The sequence below is a fragment of the Bos indicus x Bos taurus genome, chromosome 26, assembly GCF_003369695.1.
Source record: "Bos indicus x Bos taurus breed Angus x Brahman F1 hybrid chromosome 26, Bos_hybrid_MaternalHap_v2.0, whole genome shotgun sequence".
In the NCBI taxonomy this organism is placed as follows: domain Eukaryota; kingdom Metazoa; phylum Chordata; class Mammalia; order Artiodactyla; family Bovidae; genus Bos; species Bos indicus x Bos taurus.
In genome coordinates, this window is record NC_040101.1 from 16380915 (window position 1) to 16408371 (window position 27457).

Consider the following 27457-nt stretch of genomic DNA (forward strand, 5'->3'; position numbering starts at 1 on the left):
ATTAATGGAATTGGTGGGTAAGAAAATGGAGAGTAACTACAAATGGGTGTGGGTTTCCTTACAGGGTGATGAAAAAGTTCTAAAACTAGAGAGTGGTGATGGCTGCATAACTCTTTGAATATATTAAAGACCACTGATCATATACTCTAAAATGGTATTATGGTATGTATGATTATTATGGCTATAATTTATAACTCAATAAAGCTGTCACTTTTTAAAAATGAGCTACATCATATATGCCAAAATGAGCCAACTGCCTCCTAGAACAGAATATTTAAATAGGAACAAGAGTCTCATACACAGTACTCAAAATAATCCAGAATACAATCCAAAATTACTTGCCATATAAAATCTCAACTCACCTGAGAAGAGATCATCAGCAGGTACCATTACTAATATGTCAAAGATCCTGGAATTATCTGTCAAGAATCTTAAAGCAGCTATCAGAAAAATGGCCCAACAGCAGATACAAACATTTTTGAAACAAATATAAAAAAAGTTTCAGCAAAGAAACAGAAGACATAAAGAAGAACAAAATGTAAAAATATAATAAATTAAACTTGTCATAAAAACTCACAAGATGGGCCCAAGAGCAGAATAGAGAAGATAGAGGAAAGAATCAGTGAACATAAAGATACATAAATAGAAACCATCCAATCTGAATAGATAGAAGAGACTGAAGGAAATGAACAGAGCTGTACTGACCTAAAAGTTAATAACAAAACATTTCACATTTGTCTCATTGGAATCACGGGAGAATTAAAAACTGGAGAGCTGAAAAAAATTTCTGAAGAAATGAACTTTTTGCAAATTTTGAAAAAGATACAAACTTACAAGAAGCTGAGCAAATAATAAACAAAGTAAACTCAAAGAATTGCACATCCTAACCAAATTTCTGGAAACCTAAGAGAAAAAAAAAAAAAAAAAAGACAAAGGAAGATGACACATTACTTAGAGGAGAATAACAGTTTAAATGACAACAGATCCTTCATCAGAATCCTTGGCATCACTATCTTAAATACTCCAGTTCTTAGGCAAAAGAGTGCTCAGTCACTCACTCGTGTCCAACTCTTTATGACCCCATGAACTGCAGCCCTCCAGGCGCCTCTGCCTGTGGGATTTTCCAGGCAAGAATACTGGAGTGGGTTGCCATTTCCTTCTCCAAGGCAAAAGAGAGATATGATCAAATTTTTCTTCTATCAAACAAACTCTGGCAGCAGTACAGGATAAATTAGCAAGAAGAAAAAAAAAAAGAAGAATCAGAGAGATTAATCAAAGGGCTACTGCAACAACTCAAGAAAGAAAACTTTAGGAACAGACAAAAACGGCCAGAGAGATGGCAAGGATGGCCAAACCTGGCGAGGACGGCAGCAGTACGTGCAAGTGTAGACCACATCTTAACAGAAATTCTGTCTCCTCAACAGCAAGAATAACTGGCTAAAAGTGTCCTTTCAAGACGAAGAGTGTGGGAGGAATCATAAGAAAGAGGAGCTGAAGATGGAGATATTCCAGTTCTGTATATGAACCCACGGAAGACTCAGGCTCAATCTGAACTGCTCATGTGTGGGACAGATCCAAAAGCAGCTTAACGGAGGCTTTGAGAACTGAAATCAAATTTAAAACATTGCAAAGTTTCAGACTAATCCTGAGTCGCGTGTGTGCATTCAGATCCAAAGGCTTTGAAAACGGAACTAAGATTAGAACCACTGGCCTCCGAAAGCACGACAGAGAATTTGCTGCTGCTAAGTCGCTTCAGTCGTGTCCGACTCTTTGCGACCCCATAGTCGGCCTTCCACCAGGCTCCCCTGTCCCTGGGATTCTCCAGGCAAGAACACTGGAGTGGGTTGCCATTTCCTCCTCCAATGCATGAAAGTGAAAAGTGAAAGTGAAGTCACTCAGTCGTGTCCAACTCTTAGCGACCCCATGGACTGCAGCCTACCAGGCTTCTCCATCCATGGGATTTTCCAGGCAAGAGTACTGGAGTGGGGTGCCACTGCCTTCTCCAAGAGAATTTGCTACTTGTATCTAACTGGTGGGTTGCCTACTATATTAAGTACAAATAAATGGACAGGGCTTTTCAGGTGGCTCAGTGGTAAAGATTCTGCCTACCAATGTAGGACATGCAGGTTTCATCCCTGGGTCAGGAAGATCCCCTGGAGGAGGAAATGGTAACCCACTTCAGTATTCTTCCCTGGGACATCCCACGGACAGAGGAGCCTGGCAGGCCACCGTCCACAGTGTTGAAGAGAGTCGGACATGACTGAGCACCATGACCACCACCATCAAATAACTAAATAAATCAATATTCTCCAGGACCCAGAACCTACATAACATCCAGAATACATCCAAAACCACTCAACACCCAAAGAACTAGGACTATGTAACAAATTCTCAATGGAAAAGAAAATCAACAGATATCAATCCTAAGAAAATCCAGAAATTGGAATCATCAAAGATGTTAGCTATTATAACTGGACTCCATGAGGTAAAGGTACTTAAATGAAACGGCAAGAAAAGTTTTCAACAGAGAAAAATAATTCATAAAAAAGAACACAACAGAAATGTTACGACTAGAAAATATATCTTAAATTTTAAAATGACTAGATGGGTTCAAAAGCATAGTGACTACAGAGGCAACAGTCAGTGAAGCTGATGATAATTCAGTAGAAATTATACAATCTAAAGAAAGAAAAAAATAGAACAGAGCCTCAAGGATTCATGGTACTAAACAAAAGTCTAACATTAGTATCACTTAAGTCCCAGAAAGAGAAGGGCAAAAGACTGGTGCAGAAAAATATCTTTCAAGAAATAATGCCTTTATTAAAAAAAGTCCCTGTATTTGGTGAAAGACAGAAATATAAATTCAAGATGCTCAGCAAACCCTCACCAGAGTAAATTCAAAGAAAGCTACACCCAGATACATCAGAATCTGAACTGCTAAAAACAAAAGATGTATAAAAAGCTTAAACGTAAGTAGGAAAAATGGAATTGGACACACAGGGGAAAAACAATTAGAATAGAATGACTTGCAGACTTACCATCAGAAACCATGAAAGCTAGAAGAGAGTCAAGCAACATCTTTAAAATACTGAGAGAAAAGAACTGTCAACCCAGAATTCTGTACTTGGGAAAATATCCTTCAGTAAATAAGGCAAAATAAAGATATTCTCAGAACAGACTACCCACTCCAGTATTCTTGGGCTTCCCTGTTGGCTCAGCTGGTAAAGAATCTGCTGCAATGTGGGAGACCTGGGTTCGATCCCTGGGTTGGGAAGATCCCCTGAAGAAGGGAAAGGCTACCCACTCCAGTAGCCTTACCTGGAGAATTCCATGCACGGTATAGTCCATGGGGTCACAAAGAGTCGGACACGACTGAGCAACTTTCACTTTCAGAACAAGGAAAACTAAGATAATCTATCAGCAGCAGTTGTGCCCCCAAAAAGCAAAAGGAACCAATTCAAACAAAAGGGAAACGACCCTAGCAGGAAATTTATATCTTGAGAAATAAAGAGCAAAAGAAAGAGCAGATATCCGAGAAAATGTAAAAAGACTGTTTTCACCTTCTTGGATTCTTTAAAATATGTATGATTTTTGAAAGCTAAATTTATACCTTTATCTGATGGGATATGCCATACATGTAGATGTGAGATATATATATATGCATATATATATATATATATATGTAAATATACACCCACTTCAGTATTCTTGCCTGGGACATCCCATGGACAGAGGAGCCTGGCAGGCCACGGTCCACAAGGTTGCAAAGAGTCGGATATGACTGAGCATATATATACATATGACAATTATAACAAAGATCAGTGAATGAGGATAAATGAACCTATGTGATTCAAAAATTTCTTAATTTTCCTAAAGTAATATAAATATTAACTCTGAATAGACTATAAAAAGCTATCCATGCATATTGTAATCACTAACACACTAGCATAACCACTAAAAACTAATATAAAGACACAGACCCAAAGGGACAATGGAAAATTTAAGTGGAATGCTAAAAGATATCTGGATACATTAAACGTAAACAGCCTCAACAGACCAATATAAAGACAGAGATTATCAGACTGGATTTTATACATATATTTACATATGCATACATACATATGCTTAGGTCAGGAAGATCCCCTGGAAAAGGAAATGGCAACTCACCCCATTATTCTTGCCTGGAAAAGCCCATGGACAGAAGGAGCCTGGTGGGCTACAGTCCATGGGGTCACAAAGAGCTGGACACAACTTAACAACTAAACAACACAACCACACACGTAAAAACACACATTATTCTTTCCAAATCAAAAAAGATACATAAAGCAAACAATAAGCAAAACGACTGTGGCTCTTAATGTCAAAGTAGATGTCAAAGTAAAACCAATTGCCAGAGAAAAACAGGAAATTATATAATGATGAATGGGTCAGTTCACCAAAAAGACATAACAATTCTAATTGTGTATGTGTCTACCAAAAAAGCTTCAAAATACAAGAAGCAAAATGGACAGAAATGAAAGGAAACAAACAGATAAATCCATAAATAAAGTTGGAAATTTCAACACTCCTCTTTAAGTAATCAACAGAACAAGTGGATAGAGTAACATTAGGGATATAAATATAAAATTCCTTTGGAAGGAATGATGCTGAAGCTGAAACTCCAGTACTTTGGCCACCTCATGCGAAGAGTTGACTCATTGGAAAAGACCCTGATGCTGGGAGGGATTGGGGGCAAGAGGAGAAGCAGACGACAGAGGATGAGATGGCTGGATGGCATCACCGACTTGATGGACATGAGTCTGAGTGAACTCCGGGAGTTGGTGATAGACAGGGAGGCCTGGCGTGCTGCAGTTCATGGGGTCCCAAAGAGTCGGACATAACTGAGCGACTGAACTGAACTGAGGGATATAAAGGATCTGAACAATTTAAACAACCAACTTGACCATCTTGACTTTTCTGTAAAACACTCCAGTCAACAACAAAACATACATTGTTTCAACTGCACATGCAACATTCACAACAGACCATCAGTTCAGTTCAGTCCAGTCGCTCAGTCATGTCCGACTCTTTGCGACCCCATGAATCGCAGCACACCAGGCCTCCCTGTCCATCACCAACTCCCGGAGTTCACTCAGACTCTCATCCATCGAGTCAGTGATGCCATCCAGCCATCTCATCCTCTGTAGTTAAGTCCAAAAAACAAGTCTTAACAAATTTATAAAAACTGGAATCATACCAAGTACGTTTTTTTTAACATAGTGGAATTAAACTAGAACTAAATAAAAGAAAAAGATCTTGTAAATTCCCAAATATTTGGAAATTAGACAAAACACTTCTACATAAGCCAAAAAGAATGTCTCAAGGTAAAGTATAACTTAGTTTAATTACACTGAATAAAATCAAAGTACTGCATATCACAATATGTGAGATTCAGCTAAAGCAGTGCTTAGAAGAACATGTATAGCATTCAAATACTCTTATTTGAAAGGAAGAAATATCTCAAATTAATGACCAAAGCTTTTCATCTTATGAAAAGCAAATTAAAACAAAAGGAAGCAGGGAATTCCCTGGTAATCCAGAGGTTAAGATTTGGGGTTTTCACTGTTGTGGGCCCAGGTATAAATTACAAAAAAAAAAGGAAACAGCAAGCAATGAAGCTGAAAACAACAAAAGAAAAAGCAAACATCAGGAATCAATGAAACCAAACACATAGTCTTTGAAAAGATTGATAACATTAATAAATGTCCAGCCGGACTTAGCAGGAAAAAAGAAGGGAAAAACACATAAACTACCAATATCAAAAATTGAAGAAGAAACATTAAAAACCCCACAGACTTTAAAAGGATAATGTATGGCAAAACCAATACAATATTGTAAAGTAATGAGCCTCTAACTAAAATAAATAAATTTAAAAAATAAAATAAAAAACAAAAAAAAAGGATAAGGAAATATTATGAACAACTTTATGTCCATAAATTTAAAAACTTAGATGAAATGGACTCATTTTTGTTAAGGTACAATCTGCCAAAACTCATTCGAGAAATAGATAAAATGAATATACCTGCATCTATTAAAGAAATTGAGTTCACAGTTTCAAGCCTTCCACAAAGAAATTCCAAGCCCAGATGGCATCACTGATGAATTTGTCAAACATTTGTGAAAAAAGTAATACCAATTCTACATAAATTATTCCAGAAAACATAAGAAAAGGGAGCAATTTATAACTCACTTTATAAGGTTAGCATCATACCATGATAAGGAAACCAAAGACATAACAAGAAAATTACAGAGCAATCTCTCATCAACACATAAGCAAAAATACTCAACAAATTATTATCAAATTAAATCCAACAATATATAAAAAGTGTTCAGTTCAGTTCAGTTCAGTCACTCAGTCGTGTCTGACTCTTTGCAACCCCATGAATCACAAGCACGCTGGGCCTCCCTGTCCATCACCAACTCCCGGAGTTTACTCAGACTCATGTCCATCGAGTCGGTGATGCCATCCAGCCATCTCATCCTCTGTCGTCCCCTTCTCCTCCTGCCCCCAATCCCTCCCAGCATCAGGGTCTTTTCCAATGAGTCAACTCTTCGCATGAGGTGGCCAAGTACTGGAGTTTTAGCTTCAGCATCAGTCCTTCCAATCAACACCCAGGACTGATCTTCTTTAGGACGGACTGGTTGGATCTCCTTGCAGTCCACGGGACTCTCAAGAATCTTCTCCAACCACAGTTCAAAAGCATCAATTCTTCAGCACTCAGCTTTCTTCACAGTCCAACTCTCACATCCATACATGACCACTGGAAAAACCATAGCCTTGACTAGACGGACCTTTGTTGGTAAAGTAATATCTCTGCTTCTGAAAATGCTGTCTAGGTTGGTCATAACTTTCCTTCCAAGGAGTAAGCGTCTTTTAATTTCATGGCTGCAGTTACCATCTGCAGTGATTTTGGAGCCCAAAAAAATAAAGTCTGATGCTGTTTCCACTGTTTTCCCATCAAGTTCCCATTAAGTGATGGGACCAGATGCCATGATCTTAGTTTTGTGAATATTGAGCTTTAAGCCAACTTTTTCACTTTCCTCTTTCATTTTCATCAAGAGGCTTTTTAGTTCCTCCACTTTTCTGCCATAAGGGTGGTTTTGTCTGCATATCTGAGGTTATTGATATTTCTCCCGGCAATCTTGATTCCAGCTTGTGTTTCTTCCAGCCCAGCGTTTCTCATGATGTACTCTGCATATAAGTTAAATAAGCAGGGTGACAGTATACAGCCTTGACATACTCCTTTTCCTATTTGGAACCAGTCTGTTATTCCATGTCCAGTTCTAACTGTTGCTTCCTGACCTGCATATAGGTTTCTCAAGAGGCAGGTCAGGTGGTCTGGTATTCCCATCTCTTTCAGAATTTTCCACAGTTTATTGTGATCCACACAAAGGCTTTGGCATAGTCAATAAAGCAGAAATAGATGTTTTTCTGGAACTCTCTTGCTTTTTCCATGATCCAGCGGATGTTGGCAATTTGATCTCTGGTTCCTCTGCCTTTTCTAAAACCAGCTTGAACATCTGGAAGTTCACAGTTTACGTATTGCTGAAGCCTGGCTTGGAGAATTTTGAACATTACTTTGCTAGCATGTGAGATGAGTGCAATTGTGCAGTAGTTTGAGCATTCTTTGGCATTACCTTTCTTTATAAAAAGTGTAATACATTGCAAACCAAGGAGTTTACCCCAGGAATGCAAGGTTGATTAAACATTTGTAAATCAATCAATTTAATTCACCAATATTAACACACAAAAGAAGAAAAATCAAATGACTATCTCAATAGACGTAGAAAAAAATCATGTGACAAAATTCAATACCCATACATGACTATAAATGGAAAAACTCTCAGTTCCTCTCCTCCAGTGTAGAAAAAATTCCAGTTCTTCCCCACCGTGTATTGTTCCCGATAAGTCTCCTTTTCTACTCACACCACTTTCACTTTGGTCACCAAATGTATGGCGGTTTTTCCCCCATTACCAAGGAATTCAGCTGAAGCTCCAATACTTTCGCCACCTGATGCAAACAGCCAACTCGTTGGAAAAGACCCTGACACTGGCAAAGACTGAAGGCAGAAGGAGAAGAAGGCGACAGAGGATGAGATGATGGGATGGCATCACCGATGCAATGGACATGAACTTGGGCAAACTCCAGGAGATGGTGAAGGACAGGGAAGCCTGGGGTGCTGCAGTCCATGGGGTTGTGAAGAGTCAGACATAACTTAGTGACTGAACAAAGACAACAGCCAAGGACCTCACAGACACCAGAAGGGTGTCCAAGAATTCAACTCAATTCTGGAGTTGAACAGGAGACAGCATCAGATTCCACAGGTTAAGGGTTCAGTCCTATAAAGCTCCCCCCTCAACTCTGACACCAACTACACCTATGCTTCTGACCAACTAGCCTCAGACAGCGGGATCCAAACATCTGCTCCTCGTATTGGATCAGCTTGCTACAGAGGCTCACAGAACTCAAACATTTTATTTACTAGATCACTGGCTTATTATACAAGTATATAATTCAGGAACAGCCAGATGGAAGAGCTACATAGGATAACGTATGGGTGATGGGGTTCAGAATTCCCTGCCCTGCCCAGGCACATCACTCTCCCAGCACCTCCAAGTGTTCATCAACCAAGAAGCTCTCCAAACCCCAAACTTTGGGGATTTATGGAGGGTTGACCATGTAGACATTGTAGATCATTATCTCTATTTTCAGCCATTCTCCCTTCTCAAGAGAATGGGGGACAGGGCTGAAGAGTCCAAGCTTCAAACAATGACTTGGTCTTTCTGGTAACTAGCCCTTATCCAGGAGCCAACCAGGAGCCCGTGAGTCGCCTCATAAAAACACAGTATGATCACCAGGGAAATTACAAGGGTTTCAGGAGCTCTGTGTTAGGAACAAAGGTAAAAGAACATCAGAACACGAGATGCTTCTAGTACTCTGATCACTCAGGAAATTATAAGGGTTTTAAGAACTCTATGCCAGGAACCAGGGGCAGATCAATATACATTTTCCATTATCACATAATGATCAGCTCTCAAAATGACGAACAGCAGAGAACTTCTTTAACCTAATAAAGGGCATTTATTAAAAAAAAAAAAACCTGCAGCTAACATGATACTTCATGTTTAAAGATGTTTAAAGACTGAATGTTTCCCACCTAAGATTGGAAACAAGGCAAGGATATCCACTCTTCTACTCTTATTCAACATCAGGTCGAAGGTCCTAGCTAGGGCAACAGAACAAGAAGAAAAACAGGGGATGTAAGGGGAAAGGAAGAAGTAAAACAGGTATGACTGTAGCTACTGAAACTGAGTTTAGCAACAATGCAGAAAACTAGGTCAACATACAAAAATCAAATGTTATTTATACGTAATAAAAAAGAACAACTGGAAACTGAAATTAAAAGAAACACTATCAATTATAATAGCATCAAAGAATACAAACGACTTGGGTACAAATCTAACAAAATACGTTCAGGATCTGTATCTGAAAAGAAATCAATGAAAACCTACATAAATGAAGAAATATATCTGTTAAAGGGCTGGAAAACTCAATATTATCTAGATGTCAATACTACCCAAAATGATCTCTTGAATCAACACAATCTCAATCAAAATTCCAGCTTTTTTTTTTTTAAGAAATTGACAAACTGACTTTAAAATTTATATGGAAAAAGCAAATGAACTAGAATAAACAAATGAATTTTCAAAAATAAAAACAGTTGAAGAAATCTCACTATCTAATTTCAAGACTTACTATTAAGATTCAATAGTCAAAAAAGGCATCCCCAGAAGGACAGACACATGGATCAATGGAACAGAATAGAATCAAGAAACAGATATAGAGATGACCAACCAATTTTCAATGGAGCAAAACATCAATGAAAACAGGATAGCCTCTTCAACAAATGCTCACTCCATAATGAAAAGGGGAGCAATTTACCAATAGGATATAATATAAAATTTCATGCACCTAATAACAGAGACTCAAAATACATGAAACAAAAATAGATATGACTGCAGAGAAATAGATAATTACAAAGTTATAACTGAAGATTTCAATATACCCTCTCGATAACTGACAGAAACAGACAGAAAATCAGAGAAGTTTTAGAAATCTTGAACAAAACTATCAACCAACTTGACCTAATTGAAATTTACAGAACACTCCCCCATCAGTAGCACAATACACACTTTCCACATGCACAAGGAATATTTACCAAAGTGAACAATACTCTAGACAACAAGTTTAAGTCCTATTCATACAGCCTTATACATATCAAATAAATTGAACTTCTAGCTATAACTATTAAATGAACTGAGTTTATATTAAATAAATTAAATTCAAACTTAAAGAATTAATTCCAAGTCTTGAGGGCGTCACTGGTGAATCCTACCAAACATGTAATGAAGAAATAATGTCAGTTCTACACAAACTTTCCTGGCATATTGAATAGGAAGGTCCCAGCTCATTCTATGAGGCCAGCATTACTCTGACTCTGAAACCAGACAAAGTTACTACAAGAAAAGAACAAAACAATATCCTTCCTGAACATATACACAAAAATTCTTTAAAATTTTTAATAAATCAAATCCAAAGAGTACATAAAAAGAAAAATATATCATTTCAGATGAGGTTCATCCCAGGAATGTAAGGCTGGTTTAATATTCAAAAATTAAGCAATATAATTCATATTAAGCTTAAAATGAAAAATTATCATCTCAACAGATGCAGATTCCAATCTCAACTCAATTCCAATAAAAACTCTCAGAAAACTAATAGAAAGGAACTTCCTCAATGTGATAAAAGGGATTTACAAGAAACTGACACATACTATCATATTTAATGGTTAAAGATTGAATATTTTCGGAACAAGACACAGTCAACTACTCCTTATCACCTGTATATATCACTATAATGGAGGTTCTAGCCAGTGATATAAGGAAAGGAAAAGAAATGAAAGGCATCCAGATTGCAGAGAAAGGGCTTAAAGTATCTTTATTTGCAGACAACATAATCAAGTATGTAGAAAATCATAAGGAATCTACAAAAACTACTACTACTACAAACAAGTAATTTTAGGAAGATCTAAGGATACAAAATCAAAATACAAAAATGGAGGGGGGGGCGTGTAAAATGAATTGGGAGATTAGGATTGACACATACACACTTTGAGGAGAAGGTAATGGCACCCCGCTCCAGTACTCCTGCCTGGAAAACCCCATGGACGGAGAAGCCTGGTGGGCTACAGTCCATGGGGTCGCAAAGAGTTGGACACGACTGAGCGACTTCACTTTCACTTTTCAGTTTTCATGCATTGGAGAAGGAAATGGCAACCCACTCCGGTGTTCTTGCCTGGAGAATCCCAGGGACGGGGGAGCCTAGTGGGCTGCCATCTATGGGGTCGCACAGTCTGACATGACTGAAGCCACTTAGCAGCAGCAGCAGCATATACACTTTGATACTATGTATAAAATAGACAACTAATGAGAACCTACTATATAACATGGGGAACTCTACTCAATGCTCTGTGGTTATCTAAATGGGAGGAAATTAGAAAAAGAGGGGATACATGTATACATATAGCTGATTCATTTTACTGTACAGCAGAAACTAAATGCAGAAGTAAATAAAAATGGACTCAACCTAAATGCAAAGTGTAAACCTACAAAAATTCTAAAAAAAAAAAAGAATTAAAGAAAATCTTTCATTTAGACAAAGGTTTCTTAGATACTAACACCAAAAAATAAAAAAAAATCCATAAAAAGAAAAACTTGAGAAGCTGTAATTCATTCAATTTAAAACTTCCATCCATTGAAAACTGTTGAGAATGAAAAGAAAAGCCCCAACATGCAAGAAAATATTTGCAAATGACATATCTTATAAGGAAATAGTATGTATAATATGTAAAGAACTTATAAAAACCAATAATAAGAAAAAAACAATTTTTAAAATGTGCAAAAGATCTGAACAGACACCTCACCAAACGAAACTACAGACGGCAAGTAAACACATGACAATATATTCAGCATCATTAGTCACTGAAAGTTAAAGGAAAGGTGCTCAATCGTGTCTGACTTTATGCAACCCTATGGACTATATACTTCATGGAATTCTCAAGGCCAGAATACTGGAGTGGGTAGCCTTTCCCTTCTCCAAGGGATCTTCCCAACCCAGGTATCGAACCCAGGTCTCCCGCATTGCAGGCGGATTCTGAGCACGGAAGAACTGATGCCTTCAAACCATGGTGCTGGACAAGACTCTTTAAAGAGTCCCTTGGACAGCAAGGAGATGAAATCAAGTCAATCTGAGAGGAAATCAACCCTGAATATTCACTGGAAGGACTCATGCTGAAGCTGAAGCTCCAATACTTTGGCCACCTGATTCGAAGAGCGTGACTCACGGGAAAAGACCCTGATGCTGAGAAAGATTGGAGGTAGGAGGAGAAAGGGACAGCAGAGGATGAGATGGCTGGATGACATCACCAACTCAATGGACATGAATTTGAGCAAACTCCAGGAGATGGTGAAAGACAGGGAAGCCTGGCGTGCTGCAGTTCATGGAGCTGCAAAGTGTTGGACGCAATTGAACAACAACCAGGAACTTTTGAGAGTGACTAATATTTTTAGGATCTTGACTGTGATGACAGTTTAAGAGGGACATACATACATCAGAACTTTTTAAATTGTAGTTTACTGCAGGTCAATTATACCTTGATTAAGCTCTTAAAAATAATTTTTTAGAAAAAAATTTCAACTCTAATTATTCATTTTCAAAGTGCTACAAAGAAAAACAGTGCTCTAAGAGTATATAATAAGGAGTCACGTAGTCTGAAGAGTTAGAAAAGCTTCCTTCAGACACTAGGATATGCTAAAATTTGAAGGATGCTTAGTAATCAGTCAAGCAAAGACCACACAGGAAAGAGGGCTCAGAGAGATGTAACAGTATGTGTGAAACGCCCTGAGTCCAAAAGCAATGTGGCACTTCGAAGGCACTTTAAAAGGCAGGAAAGCTAAAAGGATATGTCAGTCATCTGCTAAAGGAACCAAATTATGCAGACACATGGTCTTGAAAACCATGCTACTCCAAGTAACTTATCAGTTGGGGATCTCAGAAACACTCAATTTAAATTATTATAAAATTCCATTGTGTGATTTTCATAGTTGAATAACATGAAAAGAACCCATGCATATAAATTACATATTAGAATCAGTTTGAAATAAAGACTTGGGGACAGGGAGCATTCAATTTAAACATCACAGTTACTGATAGCTTCCCTATTATTATTAAAAAGGATTCCAAATGATGTATGTGTATATACACACATATATTGGGGAGTTTTAGCAGTAACTTAGGAAAAATATTTACACATTTAACCCTACTGCTTTCTACTTACAACAGCAACCTCACTCCTGGTAGTATATCTTCATTTTGCTGTTAAAATAGAAATAGATTACTTCTATTATAAATGTGTGAAATTCATTATCCATATTTGACTGATCAAAGAGGTTTAAAAAAATCTGCATACATTAAACATACAGCAAGATTTAATAGATGATTACAGGAATATTCAACAAATACACTTTAATAATAAATTTAGATTTATAAAATATTTAGAATATAATGAGGTATTTTCCAATCTCAGAACATTAATCTCAACTATTTTCTTTACCTAAGAGAAATTAGAAGTCTTAGGTTCCTAAGTCATATAAGCAAAAAAATGTCCAAGTATGAACTCAAATTATAAATGTATATAAACATAAATCTCAACTACTCTACAAAAGTAATTCTAAAAACCTAGCTTATAACAGAGTATTATTCATTCAAATAGAGTTTGTAGCAAAATGCTTTCTAGCCCAATGTTATACAATGCTGCCCAAGTAAATGTAATTCAAATTTGCATATATTTCATATATCATATCCTTGATTATTGTATTTCAAATTGGCACTGTCCTTTCTGATTCTCAGTCCTAAGTCTTTCAGTCTAGCTTTGGCTAAAGATCGGTGTTCATTCTGTTTTACCTAGCTGAGGAATGGCCTACAATCTGAGAGTTTTATTCTTTTCAAATGGAAACAGAAGGCTGAAATCAATCCTAAGAGAACTGAAGCACCACTTTTGATAACATATTTGCTGCTGCATTTCTCCCCCCAACCATCAATCTTCCCTTCTAAAGAAGCATTTGAAGAATACTCATTCCCTAGTGAAATCCCTACACTAGAAAAAAAGAGCTAAGTTACCATGGAACCAGCCAATTAATTTTGACACCTGCTTACCAAGATTGATCATTTTTGATGTCTGTGTGTAAGGTTGCTATCCTTCAGTTTAGTAAAAGATTTTCAAGATAATTAATGAAGTGAGAATTTCCAGTTAAAAGTCTTTCCCACTGTGTTATTACTTCAAATATTGGATAAAACAAGCCAACATTCTGAAAGAAACCTTTCTTAGCTTAGCAGGTACTTTACCCGAAGAAATCTTTTCTTCTAAATTGATTTGTCCCTTTAACATTAAATACTTCTTTACCCTAAGAGTATATATAACAGAACACAAAGAGTTGTACCAGTTATATTTACTCTAATTAATAGCTGGTACTCCACAGAGAATGAAAAAGTACTTACTAATAAGAGTACAATGAATCATAGGAAATAGCTTCCAAGGAAATGAATATTCAATGATTAGTCCAGGGTTTATTGTTATTTAACTACATCTGTATTTTAAAAAAACTATTCCTCTTTTACTCACTAATGTATTGTTTATGAACAGCAACCATCTCTCTATACTATTCAAGCCGGTTTTAACTTGATCTGTGACCTTTCCTACTAACTGGGACAACATCTGCTAGTGAGGTTACAGGCTGCTGATCTAGCTGATTAACAATTCCACTGCTATACAATGTAGACAGAGGCTTCTCAGGACTGCAGCAATTTTTGTCCTCTTTAGACAAACAGAGCAATTCCAACCAAAGGCCAATGTTCCTAAATTACATATGAATCAGGCAATCTTTCTCTTTATGTAAAAACAGATATAAAAAATGTATGTGGCTTTTTTTTATTACTGACTACCATTTTTTCTATGTTCAAAATCCTCTATTGCCAGGTAAAGAGGCTGGGCTGGCTGTTTCGATCAAAGCAAAAGTTTAAGAACACTTAAGTAAAAAAGACTACTAACAAGCCCAGTTCAAAACAGTATCTTTGTGGGTCTTGAAACATTTTTTAAAACTTTTAATTAGTAACTCTACTAAATTTTTAAAAGTATTTTTAAAAAACAAGAGTATTACACTGATTTGTGAAATTACGAAGCTAGGAAACATTTCAACTTATTTTTACAAAAGAATTTCATAAAACTTCATTCTGAGATTTCACTTCCAAAATCTTGCTGTTAATTAAACAGTAAGATCTACTTAAATTTAAAAATCCCCTTTTAAAAAATACATTTTTACAATAAGGTTTCAAGGACTTGTCTTAACCAGCAAGTTTTTAAAAAAGGGAAAATACGCTGTTTAAAACTCCCAGGAAATTTTCCTTTGATACCTAAGTAAAGGGAACCATGGGCTTCCCCGGTGGCTCAGTGGTAAAGAATACATCTGCCAATGCAGGAGGCACAGGTTTGATCCCGGGCTGGGGAGGATCCCCTGGAGAAGGAAATGGCAACCCACTCTAGTATTCCTGCCTGGGAAATCTCCTGGGAAAAGGAGCCTGGTGGAATATACAGGTCATGGGTTTGCAAAGAGTCTGGTCACGACTTGGTAACTAAACAACAACAAAGGTGAACCATATTCTCATCTCTGCCTTAGAACCCAAGAAGGCACTCCACTTAGACTTGGCTATCACTGTGACAATAAGTAACCCACAGAATGCAATTTCTGAGCCACTAACCCAGCCAGCAAACTTGATCTGAACTATCTGGATGACACAGAAGTTGACTTACTTAAAGGACTGTTCTGCACAAGTTGTCAGATGGATACCCTATTAGTCTCAAGTATTTTATCTGCTGCTGCTGCCCCACACTCATCCATTTCTTTTCATATCAGGCAGCGACGCAATACACATGAACCAATAGGGGACAAGTATTTTTACTGCTGTAAAGCAAGCTCCATTAGGGCCTTAAGCTTCCGAAAAACCGAAGTGATGCTTCCACACAATAGCTGAGAGTTAAATAACCAGTTAGGAATATCTATTATCGCCACCACATTATAAAGTCCAGGTATTTCATCCCTTTATCTAACTCAAAGTCACTCTGTATTTCTCAATCCAAGATTCTTTTCGCACAATTCAGCACAATAATACTGGCTAAAAGTAAACGTTCTGGAGTTAGGCTAGCTGATTTGGATCACAATTCTGCCATCAGTACTGTGTAATCTTGGGCAAATTACTTAAATTCATTACCACGATTTCTCTCTGTAAAACCAGTATAGGAATCCCGTTACTAGGAACTCTTTAAGGAACAAATGTGATAACCCACGTAAGGCACTCAGAACAGTGTTTGGCACATAGTAAGGTCATCATAAATTCGACTTATGATCACTGTTACTAAATACACTAACAAGTTAGCAGGGGTTACCTCTAGAGAAGGGAGTAGGCTGGGGAAGAGGGAGATACCGGCAGACCAGAACTTTTAACCTTTACACTTCTGCAATGTTTGAACGCTTCACAATGCGCAAGGATTTCATGACTTACGTGCATCATTTTTTATTGAAAAACAGTGTCCGCTAACAAAATGGTGTTTGGCACCGTAACTGAGTGCCAAATTTTTGACGATCAGGGAAAAAGACAGGCAGCGGACAGGTAGACCACCCGGAGTGGCTTCGCGTCCACGGCGGTCGTGCCGGGCGCTGGGCGCAGGGTCGGGATCTCCGAGGCGCGGGGCCCGGAGGAAGGCAGCGCTGGGGGCCGCTCCCAGCCCGGGGACCCCGGACCAAGAAGGGACGGGGGGTGGGGGGGGGGGGGAGGAGGGTCCGGCGAAGGCACTTACTTGAACCTGCCCTGGCAGTGCTGGCACTGGTCGCCCACCCATCCCGGGTCGCAGAGGCAGGTGGAGTTGACACAGCGGCCCGAGAAGCAGGAGCCGGTCCTTTCGCAGGGTTTGGACTGGGACACCTGAGCGTAGAGCGCCAGGTAGATAAGGCCATAGCACAGCAGCCAGCTGTTCCCGTCCAGCAGCCAGGAGGAGGCGCCCCCGCCGCCGCCGCCGCCTGCCGGCCGAGCCCTCCACGGCCCCGGGGCCGCCGGCTGCGGGGGGCCAGTGCGGGCCCGGCCCCCCGGCTCCATCTTCCCCAGCGCCCCGGGCCGGCGGGGCTGCGCTGGCGGGCGCCGACAGGGATGCTCCAGAGGGGAAACCCGGCCGGAGAGGAAACCACCGCGCCGCCGCCGCCGCTCCTCCTCCTCACCGGCGCCTGCCCCAGTCCCGCTCCCCGGTCCGGACGGGCAGATCCCAGCCGCGCTCGCCTCCGCTCGGCTCCCTGCAGTCGCGCTCGGGCATCGCCTCTCCGTCCGCTGACCTTGTCCGCTGCAGGCCGAGCCCACCGCCGCGGCGCCCGGGACCGGGCCGGAGGCGGGGACCTGCGGGAGGGGGAGGGGACCCCGCGTGCGGCCCCGCCTCGCCCGCCGCTCGGGCCAACAGCCTGGGCGCCCCGCCGCGCGCGCCCGGGAGGGCGGGGGGCCACGGGAGCCCCCCGAGGTGGGCGCGCCCACCACGGGAGGGGGTACTCGGGAAGCGGGGCTTCAGCCTCGTCCCGCCCGGCCGGCCTTCGGCGGCCCCCCAGCAGCCATCTGCTCTCCGGTGCCGCTTTAGCCAGACGCCAGGGCTGCCTCTAGGGCCCGCAGGGTGCGGGGCCACCTCCCGCTCGCGCGCGGGCCTCCGCTCCTCCCCGCCGGGCCCTGCGCGTGGTCTCGCCCCGCCCCTACAGAGACCCGGGACTCCCCCCGGCGCGCGCGCGCGCGCGCACCTACCCCGCCCGGCCCGCCGCGGGAGGGGAGACCGGCCCCCCCAGGTGTGGCCCCCAGCGCCCGCGGTGCCCTTCCCCTCGGGGCCCCGGAGAACCCGGCCCCGCGCCTCCGGATCTCCCCCCCGCGACACCCCACCGCAAACGAAAGATCAGAGCGGGACCGGCTTCGCAGCTTCAGCAGAAAAGAAACCCTTCCAGGCCACTGTCTACAGCGGTAAAAGTGCAGCGTTTTTCCCCCAGCGCTCCCCCCACCCCTTCCTCCGTCCCATCCTCCAGCCTATTTCTTCTTTTTTTCTTAAAAGAGAAAAACTCCAACAACACACAAAGAGCTGAGCATGTGCAGCAGGCAAAAGTCTTAAAGGCACCGCAGTCCGACCACGTTGAGGGGTCCGCAAGAACTGGGAGGGGCGGGGGCGAGGGTCGCGGAGCCGGATCCGCCGGCGAAGGACCTCTCGGGGCGGTGGGCTGGGGGCCGGTGTCATTTCTTCCACGGAAATAATGACTCCCCCGCCCCCAACAAAGAGCGGCGAGGTTCTGAAACCCCCCCGGCGCGCCGCACCCCTCCGACGCTGCCTCAGAACCCCAGGTATCTCCTTTTCTGCTTGTCAGTGTTTCCTTCTCCATCTGGGACAATATTCTGCCATGAAAAATATTGCAACATCGGGGCTTTTTTTTTTTTTTCCAGAAGGGCAGAAATGATGCCCAGAAAAGAGCCTTTTTTTTTTTTTTTTTTTAACTTCCTCGGTGGCAGGCTTTCCTCCTTTAAATGACTTTCCAAGATTTGATGGCATATGCTGAAATTTTTGCTTTGTACCTTCGTACCTTCTCTGAACAGGCTATTTGAACCCTTGAGAAAGATGAAATGCAGCCATGGACACTCGAGTTACAGCAATGTTATTGGATCCCCACCAAAGAGTAGGCAGTATGGAAAAGAATTTGAAATCTACCAAAGGCACTTCTGACAGCAAAAGCAGAAAAAGTTTTTATTGTAACCACACAGTCATAATATTATTGTTAAGATTGAACTCGTGTTTATTTGGGGCATAATGTACCCACGTCATCTGTTTTAATCTGTTACCCCCACTTTGTAGATGAAATCCTCCATTAACCCCATTTTGCAGATGAGAATAGAAAGACTCAAAAAGGTCCAAAGATTTGTCAATGACATATTAGAAGTAAGCAATGAACGGCACTTTAAACACAAGTGTTCTGACTTGTGTGCTTTTTCAACTATTTACCAGGCTGTTTCTATTAGCAGATGCTTTGTTCTAGTTTGGTGAATAAAATGTAAGTGTTGGCTTGGTTTGCAAATACCTCAGCAATGACTTAAGGAGGGGAAAAAAGGTCAAGAAAGAGGTGACTCCTTCGGAAGTAAAAAAAAAAAAGAGAAAGGAAAACCATGATTTTCGTTTATATAACAAACAAATCACAATTCCCCCAAAGTAGCAGAACCAGAAATGTCCTCCTCAAACCTAAAAACTAGGACAGCTCCTTCACCTCACAACTTTTCCATATCAGTTTGTCCCTTAGAGATTAGTTGAAATGAGGAGAGGAGAACATTTTGGAAAAAAATGTAAAAGGAGGATATTGTTCTAGATCACACAGTTTAATTTCCATGAAGGCAAAATCACAAGTCTCTAGTATTAGCCATGCATGAACAATCCCTTGTGGCTTTCTCCATTCCGCTCATGCCAGCCAAAGTTTAAAGTCAACCACATCCTTCTCATGTCTAATGTAGAGGTGCTTTCAGACAGGTGGAAAGTGGCCAAGCTCTTAAAACCATCACTGAGTGCAAAGGTAGCGCAAAGGGTACACAGGAGGCACTTTAACAAGAGAGATCACTGCTCAGCCACTTACTGCCTGTAGGCAATATTTAAGCAAAGGGTTTGTCCATTAAAAATATACATCTTTTAATCTTCTAACCACTATAATCAGCTCAGTACTTTACGTTACACTGAAGAACATGCAGCCCTACAGGCCTCCTCTCAAGATTGCCTTTAGAATCAAGCTGAATATATTATATTTATATAAAATTGTTCTCAGAAGGATCTCACAGGATTTTCACTTGCCCTATATCCTATTTTTCTTTCAAACTCTTTCAGTCAGCATTTACTGAGTAACTATTATGAATTTAAGCAAGAGAAAACAAAGATGAATAAAACATGATTTCTACCCCTGGATAAGCTTATCTTTTATTAGGCTCACTAGACTGGGAGTTCCTTATACAGTTGAATGTCACATATTTTACAAATGTAGACACAGAAAACTTAAATGATTTGCAGTGGTCTCACAAAATAGTCAGTGATAAAACTTGCCCAGAATCTTGACAAATGTTTCAATATCTTCTTTGATCAAGAAATTTTAAAACTCCAACATGATGCTTTCTCTTTTTTCCAAAGGAGGAGAGTCAGCATCCTTGCTGTGCTGCATGACACTACAATAATTCATAGTATTGGTAATAGCAGTCATAAATCCAGCAGAAAGGTGAAAATTTACTCCAGAGAGAGAGTGCAGGAAAAGTCACTTTCACTGAAGTAGAATGAAACTGTTAACATTTTGAAAGTATCTATTAAATTTGCTCCAAGGGGAAAGATAAGAATGTATATTTGCTCAACGATTAGCCTTATATCAGGACCTTTAACTATTAGGGGGAGTGTGTTCCATTTCCATTCGTACCACCTAACAATGGGTCTATGATATAAAAGGCAAAAGTCTGAGACTTCATGTTGCCAAATTGAAGGAAATGCAAATGATTTTGCTTTGAAAGAACAAGAGAAATTATAGATCCATTGCTCTGTTGATTGCTATTCAAAATAAAGTAAAAGATCCTATTTGAACTTACGAACCAAAGCAGTCCCTTCTCAGTTTCTTGATTGAAGAATGATCTCTACTCTGGTTGTTGTTCATCATTTTGCTCATGGGAGGCTTCTGAAAGCAGCCAAGGTAATGAGAGCTGTAGCTAGTGTGGCCCCAAGAGCCAGAAATGCATTAATTCAAAGGGACCCTTAGTGCAAATGGGGCAGTATTTTAAGACACTGATACAGTATGAATGGTCTATGAGTTTTGAGCATAGGGGTGGAAAATCACCTTTAAATACTCATTTAAGTATATTGATCATATTGAAAATATTGATATGGCTCTGACCTGAAACCCCGACTTCCCTCCACAACCAAAATCAAACACGCTGCTTTCTCTTGGATTCATTCTTTTCTTCTAGCAGTTTCTCCTGCTGTCACACTTGCAAACACACACATACAGACTGATCCTGCCAATTTTTTCAACTTAACACATTTCAAACATATTGTTATAAGTAAATCCAAGGAAATAAGTCCAACAATTTTAAATATACTCTGCTGGACTAATACATTTTTGTTTAAAACTGGGAAATAAAATGAGCATGTTTAAACTTTTTATCCCAAATATTCAGACTTGTTACCCAAAAAAGTTGATTGCCAGCACTCAGTTGCAAAAATGTGTCTTTTGTGAAACAATTCAATAAAAATATGGGCTAGGACATCTTGTTAAACATAGTGGACTAAGTATATGCATTTACTCCTACTCTGAACTTTGCCAACATGGGAGGAAAAAAATAATTTTTTTTTAACTTTTAAAGGTATAAACTCACAGTCACAAAGAAAATGAGAATAGAACCAAGTAAGTAGTAGATGACAGGTATCCATGCATTTGGAAGAGTCAATTCATTGGAAGGAGGAAACTGAATGGAGAAATACATTTCTGCAAAGATAAATTATAATAAGAAGCCGGTTTCTCCTGAATACCCCAGGAAAGTCAAGATTCAGAGGCAAGAGTTATCATGGAAAGTAAAGATGGGGCTTTAGGATGAAAACAGGGTAAATTATTAAGGTAACATAAGGACCCACAGTACCCTTCCTCACCCCAAGCAGCTAAAACTAACCCAGGCCCAACTGACAGGAGGTTAAAGCTCTTAAGAAATTAAATCAAAGAGGTTTCAGATTTGGGGCACCAGTGATGATGGAAGGAGGCAGTGAGGAGGTACATAGTTAAAAATGGAGAGATTAAGTGAAAATCTATATATTGAATGATATCATTTCCTTGCCTCCTTTACCCACGTATTCCCAGAACACCTATAGCCAACTGAATAACCTCCAGGTAGAAACCTGAAGGATGCCTATCAGCAAAAATTACATGGTCCACGAGAAAAGATACTGTCATCTGGGGTCTCCCAACCAGATGGCAAATGAATGAAGCCCAGTGGAGCCTGCTAGTCAGTAAGCCCAATTCAATCCTTTTTCTTATGACTCTTTCTTAAATATAGACAGCAAAAGTTCATCTGACATAAAATACAGAAACCAAAACAGAGAAAAAGAAATTAGAGAAAACACAGTCAAAGCAATAAAAGAAAGTTTTGCAACCATGAAATAAGTACTGGATAGTCTTAAAAACATAAAAGGACACTCAGAGAACATTTAAAAAAAAAAAAAAAAAAAGGATAGCCAAAATTAAAATGCAATAGAAAGTTGCATTTTAAATAAATGTAGATGAATATAGGAAATCATCTAGAAATTAGAATAAAAGACAAGGCATCTCCTCTTATGGATAAAGGGAAAACTATGAAAATTAGAAGCTTCATTAATGATGTATGATTATAAATTAAGCATTTATCATATGAGTACATTTATTAATGTAATGGTTCATTAATGCACAACTCCAACGTAGGAGCAGAAAAAAAAATCATCTAGATTAATTTATTCAACATAAGAAAATTTCCCAGAACTAGACTGAGCCTCCAGATTCCTAAAACACTGAGATTAACAGACTCACATATATGGGGGGAGTGGAGGAGAGAGAGAGGAAGGAGACAGGCAAATGCAATGGTATCCGCAAGTATGAGGATAAAGACATTTTCAGACACACAAACCTCCATAAATTGTATCTCCTGAGGGACCCTTCTTTAGGAAACTCCTGAAGAATGAAACAAAGGGACAAGAGGCTGAATATAAGAGAACTGTGAAGGGATATCCTAGGATGGTGCACAGCAGTGCCCCAGCAGAGGCTGGGGAGTGAGGTATCTAGGAAAGTAACGGATATGAGTGCTTGAAACTTTTGGAGCTTTGGGGAAAAAAATATTAACAATATGTGACAGATCTTGGAGCATTTGGGTAGAAGATGGAATAAGCCAACAGAGACCTAAGTAAATGAACAAAATGAACCGATTGTAGGCTAGAGGAAAAAAAGAAAGAACGAGAAAAAGGAAACCTTCATGAGATGGTTCAGCAGGAAATGATACTTACATAGTCATAATAATGCAAACTGTATTGATTTGGGGACTTCCTCCATGGCTTCCCCTGTGTCTCAGATGGTAAAGAATCTACCTGAAATGTGGGAAACCTGCCTTAGATCCCTGGCTCTGGAAGATCCCCTAAAGAAGGAAATGGCAACGCGCTCCAGTACTCATGCTGGGAAATCCTGTGTACAGAGGAGCCTGGTGGGCTACAGTCCGTGGGCTAGGACATGACTGAGTGACAAAGACTTTCTTTTCTTTCCCATAGCTCAGCAGGAAAAGAATCTGTCTGCAATACAGGAGACACAGGAGACGTGAGTTTGATTCCTGGGTCAGGAAGATCCCCTGGAAGAGGAAGGGTTCTTGCCTGAAAAATCTCATAAACAGAAGAGCCTAGCAGGCTACAGCCCAAAATGTCACAAAGAGTCAGACATGACTGAGTGACTAAACACGCACACTATTGATTTAACCAAAAATCTATAATATGTCTATATTAAAAAGATGGGAGCAGAGTAAAGGAGGATAGTGCTAAATCTTAATTCTTTAATAAGAAATGATTACAAGTTCAAAGCTGATAAATACGGAAGTAGTAGAATAAGTACATGACACTGAAGAAAAGAGTTGAAAGCTACTTTCTCTTAGGGAATAGGGAAGAGGAGCAGGAGATGCAACAGTTTATTATAAAACTTTCAGTACTCCTTGATTAAAATTTTTAAATTACTTGTAAAATATACAGAAATAATAAATAAAAATATAGGTCCCTAAGAAAATAAATAAGGTAGCATGGGATCTAAGACTCACAGACTATTGAGTTTGATTCCAAATTCTGCCACCTATATATTAGTTACCTTTGTGTGAAATTAACCTCTGTGATTCAGTTTTGTCACCTGTAAGATGGGAATAATCAAACTACTTGTCAATGCCCATTTCAGAGCTGGGATGACAGTCCAAACAGAATATGAACACACCTAGTAAATGGTAAAGTACTATACAGTGTTATATTATATATTAATATAGTGATAGTCAAGTCACTCAGTTGTGTCCGACTCTTTGCAACCCCATGGACAGTAGCCAACCAGGCTCCTCCGTCCATGGGATTTTCCAGGCAAGAATACTGGAGTGGGTTGCCATTTCTTTCTCCAGGGGATCTTCCCAACCCAGGGATCAAACCCAGGTCTCCCACATTATAGGCAGACGCTTTACTGTCTGAGCCACCAGGGAAGTATATACTATATTGTAAAGTATAATATATTAATAATATTGATATTTAATGTTCAAAAATTACTTTTAGGAACAGAATTCTAATCCCATGTAAGGTAAAGAATTATTGAGAGATTTGGTCAATACAAAAACACAAAGAAAGAAGCAGAGCTATAAGAAAACTGCATTATTTTAAAGATGAATCTAGTCCAAGTTCCTCATTTTGCAAATGAGATGCTGGGACCCAGAAAAGTGAAGTTTTATGCAAACTCGCACAGTGATGGAGCTTAGTCTAAACCTAGTTTACTTGAAAAGCAGTCCGGTTTTCTTTGTCTTATACCTTAAAAGTTCAGGCTAATAGGAGAAATTTTCAGGTTAGTCATCCATACCTAGCTCCATAAAGGCCTTCCAAGGCCTTAATGGAGTTAAATGATTTGCCCAACATCACATAAATTAGTAACATCAGAGGCAAAACTAAACCAAGGGGCAGACAAAGAATGAACCTTGTATCAAGCACTTAGAAAAATTGCCAGCAGAGCTAAAGGCAGACCTTGAAAGCCTAGCTCAGACTCTGCAACATACAGATTATCAATTAGTATCAATTAACCCACTGAATAAAGGTCCTGCCAAAGTATGGAGAGAAAAGCCAGAAAGAAAAAGAAAGAAAAGAAAAAAGAAAAGAAAGAAGAAAGAAAAAAAAGAAAAAGAAATTTAAAAAGAAAAAAAAAAGCTGCAATTAACATAAGCCAAGTCAGCAACAAAATTTCTCTTGAAAATGGAAATGTAAGAATTTGACTTACTGAATGAGAGAAGGATGTGAGAAAGATGGTAGAAAATGAAGAGAAGGCATGGCCCATGATAGACAAAAAAATGTCAAGAAACGGTACTTAACTTTAGAATTCTCCAAAATATTCCAAGATAACTCATAGGTCTCCCTATCTTCTCCTTTTTTGTGACTGTGTTCAAAGAATGAAGGCAGAGGAAAGTTTCTCTATTGCATACTCAGCATCTCATTTGCTGGTACTTTCCTTCATGCAAAAGAACAAAAACCCCTTTCAAAAAAAACATAGTTTCATTAATAGAAATATTAAAAACTTCAATTTGAATGAGATAACAAAAAAGGAAATATTATAGTCTTTTATTTTCAAAAGTCATAATTTTTCTCCAATATATAATTCTGATTTCTCCAGATGACTCTTATTAGTAATCACTGCATTATGCTGCATCACCTTACTTCCAAATGAACCAACTTTAAGAAAGGTCATACACTGAAAAAATAGTGTCATTGAATACAAATGACTTTGAGTAATAGAAAGAATTGCTCTAGTTGTGAGAAAAATCCAACAACTGCTATACAGTCCCAAGCCACTGTCTACATGTAGCCAAGCTAGGTAGAATTTCTATAAACCTTAGTTAAGTTGGGATTTGCCTCATGTTCTCTGTTTTAAGAAAAAGTGAGTCACTGTAAGAAAAACAGGAAGTACTTCAAAAACAAAAGCTCCCAAGCAAAATAAACAATTCATATGAACAGTAACATACTAGCTTTAGAAAGCTGGGGTCCTGACATCAGAAAATATGTTTATGTTTACAAGGAAAAGAACATGAAAGAGAATTATGGACACTCTGATCAGGAGAGACCAAGCCATCAGGATGCAGCGAGGTTTCCTCGAACAGAGCTCAGACACACAGAAGAACCACAAAAGAGCACACATAAAAAAAGAAAAATATCTGACAAATGATAGCCAGGCCCCACAACTCCCGATAACACGACATTCTACTTATTAAAAACATCAGTCTTGGAAGACTCCAGGCACAGTAATTTTGAAAATATACACAAGTAAATTAAAACCAGGCTTATGATTCTTCCTATTGTAAGGCCCTCACCCATATCCCTCTGCAAAGCTGATGTGAAATTTAAAATGCAATGAAAAAAAAAAAATCAACTTGAACATTGCTGATTTTAAGCAAGAACCTCAAGTTTTCTATTTTTAACTCAGAATGTAGTTGGAGAGACTTCCTGCATGTGAAGAGGATATATATTTTTCTAGGAAAATTCCTTCTACAGTAAACAGAGAAAAATGTTATATCCACAACTAGGAAGTATATGCGAGAGCTGTATTTATTAAATTATCTAATCCACTTGACAGCAGATGTTTTTGGACATGCCTTACGGCCATGCTCTTCCTTACTGGACACGGTCCTTTCGTTTTTGGAGGTAGCACACAATAGTGCCAAGAGGATGGAATAAAGAGCCAGGAGACCCAAACTCTAAAACTAAACAGTATGTGCCTCACTTGCTCTCAGTTCTTTCATTTGTAAAACAGCAAAAAATATTAGCCATCCCTGAATGGTAATGGGAGAATCAAAATTCCAAATGAGATAAAATGTCAAAGTTTTTTAAAAACTGTAAAGCCCTATTTGTGCCTCCTTTTATTCTTTCTGGACAAACACTGTGGTGGGACCCATAGGGGCCGTGTGACACTGAAGAGTCACAGAGCAAACTCAGTAGCTCCTCAGTATCTTGATTCCCCATTGCAGTAACCTAGCCCATTGCCTTATGCCTGGGTGAAGTCAATGACCACAGGTGTACAGTGACCACTGGAAAGGCCCAGAGAACAAAACATACTACCCCCACACTCTAGTTAAAACCTGGAACTCAAGCTCAGTACTTTTGTCTTTTAGCTTAAGGTTTTGTTTTGGGGCACTTGTACTAATGCACATGCCTTCGACAAGTTAACTTATTTAGTTTGTACCAGTCGGAGAAGGCAATGGCACCCCACTCCAGTACTCTTGCCTGGAAAATCCCATGGATGGAGGAGCCTGGTAGGCTGCAGTCCCTGGGGTCGCTAGGAGTCGGACACGACTGAGCGACTTCACTTTCACTTTTCACTTCCATGCATTGGAGAAGGAAATGGCAACCCATTCCAGTGTTCTTTCCTAGAGAATCCCAGGGACGGGGGAGCCTGGTGGGCTGCCGTCTATGGGGTCGCACAGAGTCGGACACGACTGAT

General features: G+C 39.7%; 1 protein-coding gene across 7 annotated transcripts in view; it reads right to left on the bottom strand.

The window, feature by feature from the left end:
- Positions 1–17394, bottom strand: part of ATRNL1 (attractin like 1) — an 805870-nt gene extending 788476 nt beyond the window's left edge. For all 7 annotated transcript variants that reach the window (XM_027529449.1, XM_027529446.1, XM_027529448.1 and 4 more), the window contains exon 1: positions 17011–17394. In XM_027529449.1, the coding sequence (XP_027385250.1) occupies positions 17011–17306 (296 nt within the window). In that variant the 5' untranslated portion in view covers positions 17307–17394. The remainder of the gene's footprint in view (positions 1–17010) is intronic.
- Between the last annotated feature and the right edge of the window lie 10063 nt (positions 17395–27457).